Raw genomic sequence first — 10,567 nt, 5'->3', positions numbered from 1 at the left:
TGACACACCTGAGAAACCAGGAAACATCTGTTCCTCCCGGAAGAGACGCAGGCTGAAAACCAGACGATCACATTCACCTTCCAAACCAAACTAAACCAAACGTCCTGAGTGAGTCCAGCTACAGGAGAGAAGAGTCAAACTACAACCTGCCGACGCTCCACACACTGACCGTGAGTTTAACAAACACCTCGACTCAGAGAGGAAGTAAACCTTAGTGAAGTTCGTGGAGCTGTGACTGACTGACTATCTGTTTTCAGCTTCACCTGGAGACTCAATGGCTTCCAGATTAGAAGAGGATCTCTGCTGTCCCGTCTGCCATGATGTCTTCAGAGATCCTGTTCTTCTGTCATGTAGCCACAGCTTCTGTAAAGACTGTGTGAAGAGCTGGTGGAAAGACAAAGAAGTAAAAGAGTGTCCACTTTGTCACAGAAGATCTTCAAGGTCAGAACCACCTGTTAGCCTGGCGTTAAAGAACCTGTGTGAGACCTTCTTACAGGAGAGAGATCAGAGCTCTTCACATGCTCTCTGCAGTCTGCACTCAGAGAAACTCAGACCCTTCTGTCTGGACCATCAGCAGCCAGTGTGTCTCGTCTGCAGAGATTCAGAAAAACACACCGAGCACAGATTCAGACCCATCGATGAAGCTGCACAACAACACAAGGAGCAGCTTCAGGAAACTCTGGAGCCCTTGAAGAAGAAGTTACAGTGTTTTGAACGTGTTAAAGTAGAGTTTGAACAAACAGCAGAACACATTAAGGTCCAGGCCGGACTCACAGAGATGCAGATCAAGGAGCAGTTTAAAAAGCTTCACCAGTTTCTGGAGGAGGAAGAGGAGGCCAGGATGGCTGCACTGAGGGAGGAAGAGGAGCAGAAGAGTCAGATGATGAAGGAGAAGATTGAGGCTCTGAGCAGAGACATAACGGCTCTTTCAGACACAATCAGAACCACAGAGGACGAGCTGAGAGCTGAAGACGTCTCGTTCCTGCTCAACTACAAGGCTGCAGTGGAACGAGTCCAGCAGCACCCCCTGCTGGATGATCCACAGCTGGCCTCAGGAGCTCTGATAGACGAGGCCAAACATCTGGGCAACCTGAGCTTCAGCATCTGGAACAAGATGAAGGACGTGGTCTCCTACAGTCCTGTGGTTATGGACCCAAACTCTGCTTATCCAGAACTCGTCTTGTCTGAAGATCTGACCTGTTTGAGACAAGGAGAGAGACAGAAGCTTCCTGACAATCCAGAGAGGTTTGATTATTACCACTCAGTCCTGGGATCTGAGGGTTTTAACTCAGGGACTCACAGCTGGGACGTCCTGGTTGGAGACAGTACACGCTGGGCACTGGGTGTGTCAGCAGAGTCTGTCCAGAGGAAGGGAAGCAAACTGTCTGGAACATGGAGAATAAGGTTTTACAAAGGCAAATACACAGCAGTGTCACCATCAGCATCATCTGATCTCTCTGTTCAGAAGAACCAGAGGATCAGAGTGAAACTGGACTGGAACAGAGGAGAACTATCGTTCTCTGATCCTGATACTAACAAACACATTCACACCTTCACACACACTTTCACTCAGAAGATGTTTCCATTATTTAGCATTAAAGATCACTTGAAGCTGTTACCTGTGAATGTCTCTGTGACGCTGGATCAGAGCAGTAAGACATAAAGATTTTATTCATCATGTTTATTTCTTCAAGAGAAATCTGCTGAATTTAAACGTTAAACTCGTTATTCTAAAGCTTTGTTTTTCCACATGTACAAATATTTCATTATTTTCTGATCTTTATCTTTGGTTTGTTTTTTAATTTCATGGAAAATGTTTTCTATCATTTAGAGTTTGTGTGGATCCATGAAGTCGAGCAAACTGATGAAGATCCACATAAAAACACATTCATCAATAACAGCTGATCATTGTTCACATTCAACAAACTTTATTAAAACTCACACATGAGACATGATTCATGTTTAATCACATAAAGTCTGTTCACATATGAAATAATCCAACATATATGAACATTTGTCTGTTTGATGTGATGAAGCCAAAATGATTAAAGCCAAAACAACAGCAGCCTAGTGATGTGATTTTAATATTGTGATTTTAATAATAAAAACTATGAAACAGAAACAGAGTTTTGACCTTTTTTAAATTGAAATGTAAATATAACACAAGGATTTCCCTCTTCACACCTGCAGCGGTTTCCAGCTGTTTGTCAGATTGAAGTCCACTCAAAAAAGTTGAGCAGTTTGATTCTATCCTCTGGTCATTCCATCATAATGATTACAGCTCCACTTATTTATTTGTTTCAAAATGGTTCCAACAAATCTTTGTATCATTTGTAAACAAGAGAACAACTTAAAATAGACATTGTTACACAAACGATGCTGTGAAATCTTCAGATTTACAGAACAGATGTTTGCCTAATGTTGTGATTTTTACATTTATCATCAGCAAACAGTTCAATTAAATATGAAAACTAACTGATGACAAGGTTATTCATTATTATTATTGTATTGTTGTCATAATTAATATATAGATTAGACCAAATGTAAAAAAGTAAAGAAACATTGTTTGTCTTCTGTTGCTGTGCTGTGTTGCTATGAATAGTGGCACACTGATTTGTTTCACTCCAACACTGTGTTAATTGATCAGGGCCATGAATCCTGTATCTATATTCAGAAAGACAGAGGTAGATGTTACTGTACTAGTTATATTTATTCACAAAATGTAACATATTTACAACATTCACATCATTCAAATATTTATAATATTGTACAAAGGGGGAACGGGGAAGGGGTTTGTTTTGAGGAGTAGGAAAAGGGTGAGGGAGGCGGGGGCAAGGAGGGAAGGAGTGGGTGAGGTAAGAATGGGTGAAGGGAAACGTCTAATCATCCCTCTCTTCTTTGAGCACTGATTCGCCTTTTTCTCCTTCTCCACCTCTTCTCTCTGCTCCAGCTCATCTCGGCCTCCACCTTTCTGCAGCTCAGTCCCATAGTTGGAGTCGTCTCCTCCTGCTTCACCTCCAGCCCCGACTCTTCCTATGCTCCTTTTCTTTTGTAGTGCGCAAGCCCGGGCAGCCGATTCAGGGAGTTGTCCTTTTTTTGGTTTCGCATGTGATGAGCTGGTTCTCGTTAATGAGCTTAACCATCGGCCTCCTCTGTCCGACCTCCAGCAGGTTGACCGGCCCATTCAGAGCCTGGTTTTCCTTGTCGACCTCCACCTCTCTGCTCCAGCTTGTCTCAGGCTGAGGTGGCTCCTGGTGCAGACTTGCCTCTACACTCTTGGACTTGGTCTGACACTCAGTGAGCTCGGCCATGCAGTCAAAGTAGGCCCTCAAGCAAGCACGCCGTTTTGTGGTCTCTTTCTTTATGAGACCATCTTTGTCATTCAACTGATGTTGCAGCTGCTCCTTCAGAGCCTGGATCTCCTTCTCCTTCTCCACCTCCACCATTCTGCTCCAGCTTGTCTCAGGCTGAGGTGGCTCCTGGTGCAGACTTGCCTCCATATTCTTAGCCTTGGCCTGACACTCGGCCATGCAGTGAATGTAGGCCCTGAGGCGAGCACGCCGTTTCTTGGTCTCCTTCTTTATGAGACCATCTTTGTCTTTTAGCTGGTGTTCCAGCTACTCCACCTGCTCCTTCAGAGCCTGGATCTCCTTTTCCTTCTCCTTCTCCACCTCCAACATTCTGCTCCAGCTTGTCTCAGGCTGAGGTGGCTCCTGGTGCAGACTTGCCTCCATACTCTTGGACTTGGCCTGACACTCAGTGAGCTCGGCCATGCAGTCAATGTAGGCCCTGAGTCGAGCACGCCGTTTCTTGGTCTCCTTCTTTATGAGACCATCTTTGTCTTTTAGCTGGTGTTCCAGACGCTCCACCTGCTCCTTTAGAGACAAGTTTCCATTTTTAAGAGCCATAATCTCCCTGTTGGCTCGGAGGAGTTCGGCTCTGAGGCTCAACACAATGTCTGGTTGCTGCATGTTTTACAACAGAGAGCAGAACTATTTGTTGATGAGGCTCTTGGAACAGTTGATGCTCTATTTTCTCTTATCAGCTCAGTAGTTTGTTGTCTTTATGTTGGTTTGTGGTCGTCGAGGATCGTTCTCACAAGAAGTTTCCGTTCTCGTCTGGATCTTGACGTTTGTCTGCAGGTGACAGGATGAAATAGTGTGTAAGATTTAGGTGAAATTGAAACTTTCAAGATAAAACAATTGACACAGAGAGAGAGACACACAGAGAGACCCAGAGAGAGAGAGACAGGCAGAGAGACCCAGAGAGAGAGAGACACGCAGAGAGACCAAAAGAGAGAGACACGCAGAGAGAAGGAGAGAGAGGGAGAGAGACAGACTGGCTGGTTTAAGAGAGAGAGAGAGACACAGAAAGAGTGAGACACACAGAGAGTGAGAGAGACACAGAGAGAGAGAGAGAGAGAGAGAGAGAGAGAGACTGGCTGGTTTAAGAAAGAGAGAGAGAGAGACACACACAGAGAGACACAGAGAGAGAGACACAGAGAGAGAGAAGACAGACTGGCTGGTTTAAGAGAGAGAGAGAGAGAGAGAGAGAGAGAGAGAGAGAGAGAGACCCCTCCTGCTATGTATCTGGTTGCCATGGAAACTCAACTGAATGCAACTGTTCTCTCCCCACTGGGAAGAGAGAAATCTAAACTCTGAGTGCAGCACTCAAACAACTATAATTCAAAATCCGAACACATAGATATATTTGAGATTTGTGAGAGTAAAAAAATGGGACAGTGGGAGCGAGTTATGCGAGTTGATGCTCCTTCCAGAAATGTTTTCTCTGAAATAACATTAGACCCAATGGAGAGGGATTGGTTTTTCCTTAAAGGAGCTACACACCTCATGTAATGTGCTCCTAGCATTAGCTTAAGCTCCCGTCAACTTGTCCTTAAACACATTCAAACTCCCCATAAACCAATTAAAACTCACCAGTAAAAAAAAGCATTTTCTGAAATAAATGACTGGGAAAACTTTCCACATCAATCACCATGGCAACCAGATGCTTTGATATGAATTTGAATCTGAATTTGATTGGCAGTGATGGCAGTTTTATTTTTTTCTTTGTCTTAAATACTATAGTTAAATACCAAGGTTAAACTTCCCACTGTTACAAAAATCACATCGTTTGGTAGAATAAGATGTGAAATGTGAAAATATCCTCGTGCTAAAGGTGTTTTTTCCACAAAGCCTCGCTCTGCTTGGCCTAGGCAACCTAACGCTACTTAGCATCATGCTATCACGTATCACTCATTCATTTAAATAGCATCATAAAATGACAAGAATACCACAGGACTCAAAGATAAGCAGCAGAATACACAAAACAAGCCAGCAACAATATTCCCACATTTGTCAAAAAAGCAACAGAAACCAGCACATTATCAACATTTAACAGCAACAGGTAACAGCAGCAACTTCATATTATACAGTGGTTTCATTTCCGACTTAAATTATGAGCCTGAATTGTATCGGTTAGCATGCTGGGTAAATACAGAGAGAGTGAGGCATGACTTACCTCAGTCAAGGTCAGAGTGCAATAGCAACTGTCTTAAACTTTAACAGTGGTTAAGGCAATCAACAGCCAATCAGAGGTCTCCTATCAAAGTTGTCCAATCAGATTCATCCTGTTGTCACAGCAACAATGGAGTTATTGAGGGAGTGTCCCTGTCAATCAAAATCAGCTTCCATTTCAAATCTTAGCATCTGGTTGCTATGGTGATGAAACCACCTACTGATGAGGAAGTTTTGCGATCATTTATTTCAGTTAATACTTTTTTTCTTACTAAGATATTTTGATGACTATATTTGATTTACATTTGAAATAATAATGTTATGAATAATAACTAAATATGATATCATGTTATTTAATGCTATTTAATTATATGTTTAAAACTCTTTAAAGCTCACTAACTGAATGCACCTGCTCTCTCCCCACTGGGAAGAGATAAATCTAATATAATAATAATTACACTCTACTACAAATTTTTCGACTAAATTAGAAAGCAAGTAGAGATTATTTTACTTCATAATTAATCTGCAATTAATAATTGAAAATAATGAAAAACATCACAACAATATTTTTCTGAAGCCAAGGTGAATAATAAAAAAGTAAAAAACATCCATGAATGTTAAAGACTAAAACAAAAATGTGTTTGGTGTAAGAATAAATGAAAATTAAAGAAAGTTAGCAACATGTGAGACGTACTCACCCGACTGAGATGCTCATCATGAAATGCTGCTCTGTAAAAGCCGTGTAACGAGGCCAACTGTCCCTACAGAAACAATGTGAAATAAACAAATATTTAATTTTACATGAGAGCAAACCTACATCACGGGCATCAGTGGCCTCAGAGGGAATCAAACTGCGTCAGGGGACAGTTCCTCTGTGGAACCTTTGCTCAGTGACACGTTATTTATTCCAGTTTCCATAAGAGGACGATGCTTTTCTCTCCGTTCTCTGAAGGAGCCGGACGTAAAACATTTTGCAGAAATAACGTGACGGTGACTCACTCTGAACTTTTCTCCCAGGAGCTTATGGGCGATCTCCTCCTCCTCGTTCGCTGTCCGGCTACAGAAGTGAGAGAAGAGCTTCTGCCAATGTGCTTTGTCTTTATCCTGCACAAACACAAGCAATAATGATCTGATGAAAGCCCTGGGACAAGTTCGTCAAAGTAAAAATGTGAAAAATGGCCACTAAATGCAAAATGGCGGGCTTCCTGTTGCTTTTTTCAAAGTGCACCTCCAGACTTTTTTGTTTGTCTGGTCATGATACACCTGTGTATCGATTTTTGTGAAGATCGGTCAATCTGAACGTGTTCCAGGGGGCGCGGGGGGCGCTGTTGAGCCATTTTGCCACGCCCATTTAAAATTACTCCAGAAATTTCAAAAAATTAAAAAAAATCCTTACAATTTCAATAGGGCCTCCCACTGTTCGGTGCTCGGGCCCAATTCTACTTCTCAGTGATTAGAGTACTGTAAGTGAAGTACACAGAGAAAGTGCAAATATACAATAAATTCACCAAACACTACAAAAGACCAATGCTGCAGACTGATGAAATTATAATTTATTTCTCTCCATATTCCCAAATCAGTCAACATGACAACATGGAGAATCACAACAAAACATGTCCCAGTTTTCATGCTACTACAGTAGTGTGCATAACACTGTAAGCTCAGCAAATATCAGAAAATTCTGTATCCAGTACAGGTTACAATGACAGATTTCACTGTATATCTGCTAAGGTTTGGCTGAACTCTTCGTCCAGCCTCCCTCAGCGTCAATCTGTAGTTCACGACATGGTCAACTAGTGTTGCGCGAATTTCATTTGATAAATTTGGTCCTCTTCTTCTTTGAACACGTTCTCCTCCTGCTTCATGTCTTCCTCTTCCTCTTCCTCTTCCTCGGCTTCCTGTAGAACTGTAGCGTTGAAGGCAGCCACTTCAGTGTCAAACACAGCTACAGCAGCACCGGGCTCTTGCAGTACTACTGAGGAGTTGAGCACAGCATCTGCAGCTTTGAACAATAATTCAGAAAGGTGGAACACAGCTGCAGCACTGTTCGCATCCAGTGATGCTGCAACGTCTAATACAGCTGCTGCAGTTTTAAACACAGTTCCAGCAGGACTGGTCTCATGCAGTGCTGCTGCAGCGTTGTTTATATCGATTGCAGCATTGTACCAAGTTTCATCAATATTGCACACAGCTGAAGCACTGGTTGACTCCAGTGCTGCTGAGACGTTGTGCAAAGCATATGCAGCAATGTACAAATGTAGAGCCAAGTTGAGCACAGCTGAGGCACTTGTCTCATCTTGTAGAGCTGTAGTGTTAAAAGCAGCTGCTGCAGTGTCAAACAGAGCTACAGTCGAACCGGTCTGGTGCAGTGCTACTGAGGAGTTGAACACAGCATCTGCAGCTTTGAACAAGATTTTAGAAAGGTGGAGCACAGCTGCAGCAGTGGTTTCTGCCGGTGGTGCTGCAACGTCTGACAAAATAGAAGAGGGGCAGGTCCTTTCCAGTTCTGACATAGCATGGTGCACAGTGTGTGCAGCATTATACAAAGCTGAAGCAACTTGGGACACAGCTGCAGTACTGGTCATATCCAATGATGCTGCAACGTCTAATACAGCTGCTGCAGGTCCAGTGTCATCCTGTTCTTCTTCATTGTTGAAACCAGCTGCAGCACTGGTCTCGTCTGGTGATGCTGCAACGTCTGACAAAATAGAAGAGGGCAGGTCCTTTCCAGTTCTGCCATAGCATTGTGCACAGCGTCAGCAGCGTTATATAAAGCTGAAGCAACCTGGGACACAGCTATAGTACTTGTCATATCCAATGATGCTGCAACGTCTGACACAATAGAAGAGGGCAGGTCCTTTCCAGTTCTGCCGTAGCATTGTGCACAACGTCAGCAGCGTTGTACAAGGCTTTAGCAACTTGGAACCCAGCTATATTACTGGTCATATCCAATAATGCTGCAATGTCTGATACAGCTGCTGCAGGTCCAATCTCATCCTGTTCTTCTTCATCGTTGAACACAGCTGCAGCACTATACAAATCTAGAGCCACATTGAACAATAAAAATACAACACTGGTCTCATCGTGTAGAGCTGTAGCGTTGAAGGCAGCCACTTCAGTGTCAAACACAGCTACAGCAGCACCGGTCTCTTGCAGTACTACTGAGGAGTTGAGCACAGCATCTGCAGCTTTGAACAATAATTCAGAAAGGTGGAACACAGCTGCAGCACTGTTCGTATCCAGTGATGCTGCAACGTCTAATACAGCTGCTGCAGGTCCAATCTGATCCTGTTCTTCTTTAGCGTTGAACACAGCTGCGACAACGGGTAACCATGCCTGAGCACTGTTCGCATCCACTGCTACTGTTACATCCAAGACAGCTACTGCAGTTTTAAACACAGTTCCAGCAGGACTGGTCTCATGCAGTGCTGCTGCAGCGTTGTTTATATCGATTGCAGCATTGTACCAAGTTTCATCAATATTGCACACAGCTGTAGCACTGGTTGACTCCAGTGCTGCTGAGACGTTGTGCAAAGCATATGCAGCAATGTACAAATGTAGAGCCAAGTTGAGCACAGCTGAGGCACTTGTCTCATCTTGTAGAGCTGTAGTGTTAAAGGCAGCCGCTGCAGTGTCAAACAGAGCTACAGTCGAACCGGTCTGGTGCAGTGCTACTGAGGAGTTGAACACAGCATCTGCAGCTTTGAACAAGATTTTAGAAAGGTGGAGCACAGCTGCAGCAGTGGTTTCTGCCGGTGGTGCTGCAACGTCTGACAAAATAGAAGAGGGGCAGGTCCTTTCCAGTTCTGACATAGCATGGTGCACAGTGTGTGCAGCATTATACAAAGCTGAAGCAACTTGGGACACAGCTGCAGTACTGGTCATATCCAATGATGCTGCAACGTCTAATACAGCTGCTGCAGGTCCAGTGTCATCCTGTTCTTCTTCATTGTTGAAACCAGCTGCAGCACTGGTCTCGTCTGGTGATGCTGCAACGTCTGACAAAATAGAAGAGGGGCAGGTCCTTTCCAGTTCTGCCATAGCATTGTGCACAGCGTCAGCAGCATTATATAAAGCTGAAGCAACCTGGGACACAGCTATAGTACTTGTCATATCCAATGATGCTGCAACGTCTGACACAATAGAAGAGGTGCAGGTCCTTTCCAGTTCTGCCGTAGCATTGTGCACAACGTCAGCAGCATTGTACAAGGCTTTAGCAACTTGGGACCCAGCTATATTACTGGTCATATCCAATAATGCTGCAATGTCTAATACAGCTGCTGCAGGTCCAATCTCATCCTGTTCTTCTTCATCGTTGAGCACAGCTGCAGCACTATACAAATCTAGAGCCACATTGAACAATAAAAATACAACACTGGTCTCATCGTGTAGAGCTGTAGCGTTGAAGGCAGCCACTTCAGTGTCAAACACAGCTACAGCAGCACCGGTCTCTTGCAGTACTACTGAGGAGTTGAGCACAGCATCTGCAGCTTTGAACAATAATTCAGAAAGGTGGAACACAGCTGCAGCACTGTTCGTATACAGTGATGCTGCAACGTCTAATACAGCTGCTGCAGGTCCAATCTCATCCTGTTCTTCTTTAGCGTTGAACAAAGCTGCAGGCTCTGATTCTGCAGTGGCCAATGGATTGGCCTCTGTCTCTTCAACGCTAGTTTCTGATTTTTGCAGTTCAATGGTAACCATGGGTGCTGAATTGTTATCCTTATCAATATGTCCATTTCTCTGGTTTGTGCAGGACCGGTCTCTTCGTGGGGTGATAACTACAAAGCCATCACCTGCTCCGTCGAACAAAGTTGTGGCAACAGGTGACAAAGCTGCAACACCGCTCACATCCACTGCTACTCTTACATCCAAGAAAGGTACTGCGGCACCAAACACAGCTCTAGCAGCACTGGCTTTATGCAGTACTGCTGCGGCGTTGTTCATAGCGACTGCAGCTTTGTACCAAGTTCCATCAATATTGGACACAGCTGTACCACTGGTTGACCCCAGTGCTGCTGAGACGTTTTTCAAAGCATCTGCAGCAGTGT

General features: G+C 43.9%; 1 protein-coding gene across 1 annotated transcript; it reads left to right on the top strand.

Moving 5' to 3' along the window:
- Positions 1 to 274: 274 nt before the first annotated feature.
- On the top strand, positions 275 to 1,663 carry LOC118117300 (E3 ubiquitin-protein ligase TRIM39-like). The gene has a single exon (XM_035169416.2). It carries the CDS (start codon positions 275 to 277, stop codon positions 1,661 to 1,663), a length of 1,389 nt encoding a protein of 462 aa, XP_035025307.2.
- The last annotated feature ends 8,904 nt before the right edge of the window (positions 1,664 to 10,567 follow it).

Source organism: Hippoglossus stenolepis, chromosome 11, assembly GCF_022539355.2.
Source record: "Hippoglossus stenolepis isolate QCI-W04-F060 chromosome 11, HSTE1.2, whole genome shotgun sequence".
Lineage (NCBI taxonomy): Eukaryota > Metazoa > Chordata > Actinopteri > Pleuronectiformes > Pleuronectidae > Hippoglossus > Hippoglossus stenolepis.
This window is presented reverse-complemented; position numbering and strand designations above follow the sequence as displayed.

What these genes read in the sequence shown, in the direction of transcription:
- LOC118117300 (XM_035169416.2), top strand. Translation starts at nt 275, where the DNA reads ATGGCTTCCAGATTAGAAGAGGATCTCTGCTGTCCCGTCTGCCATGAT.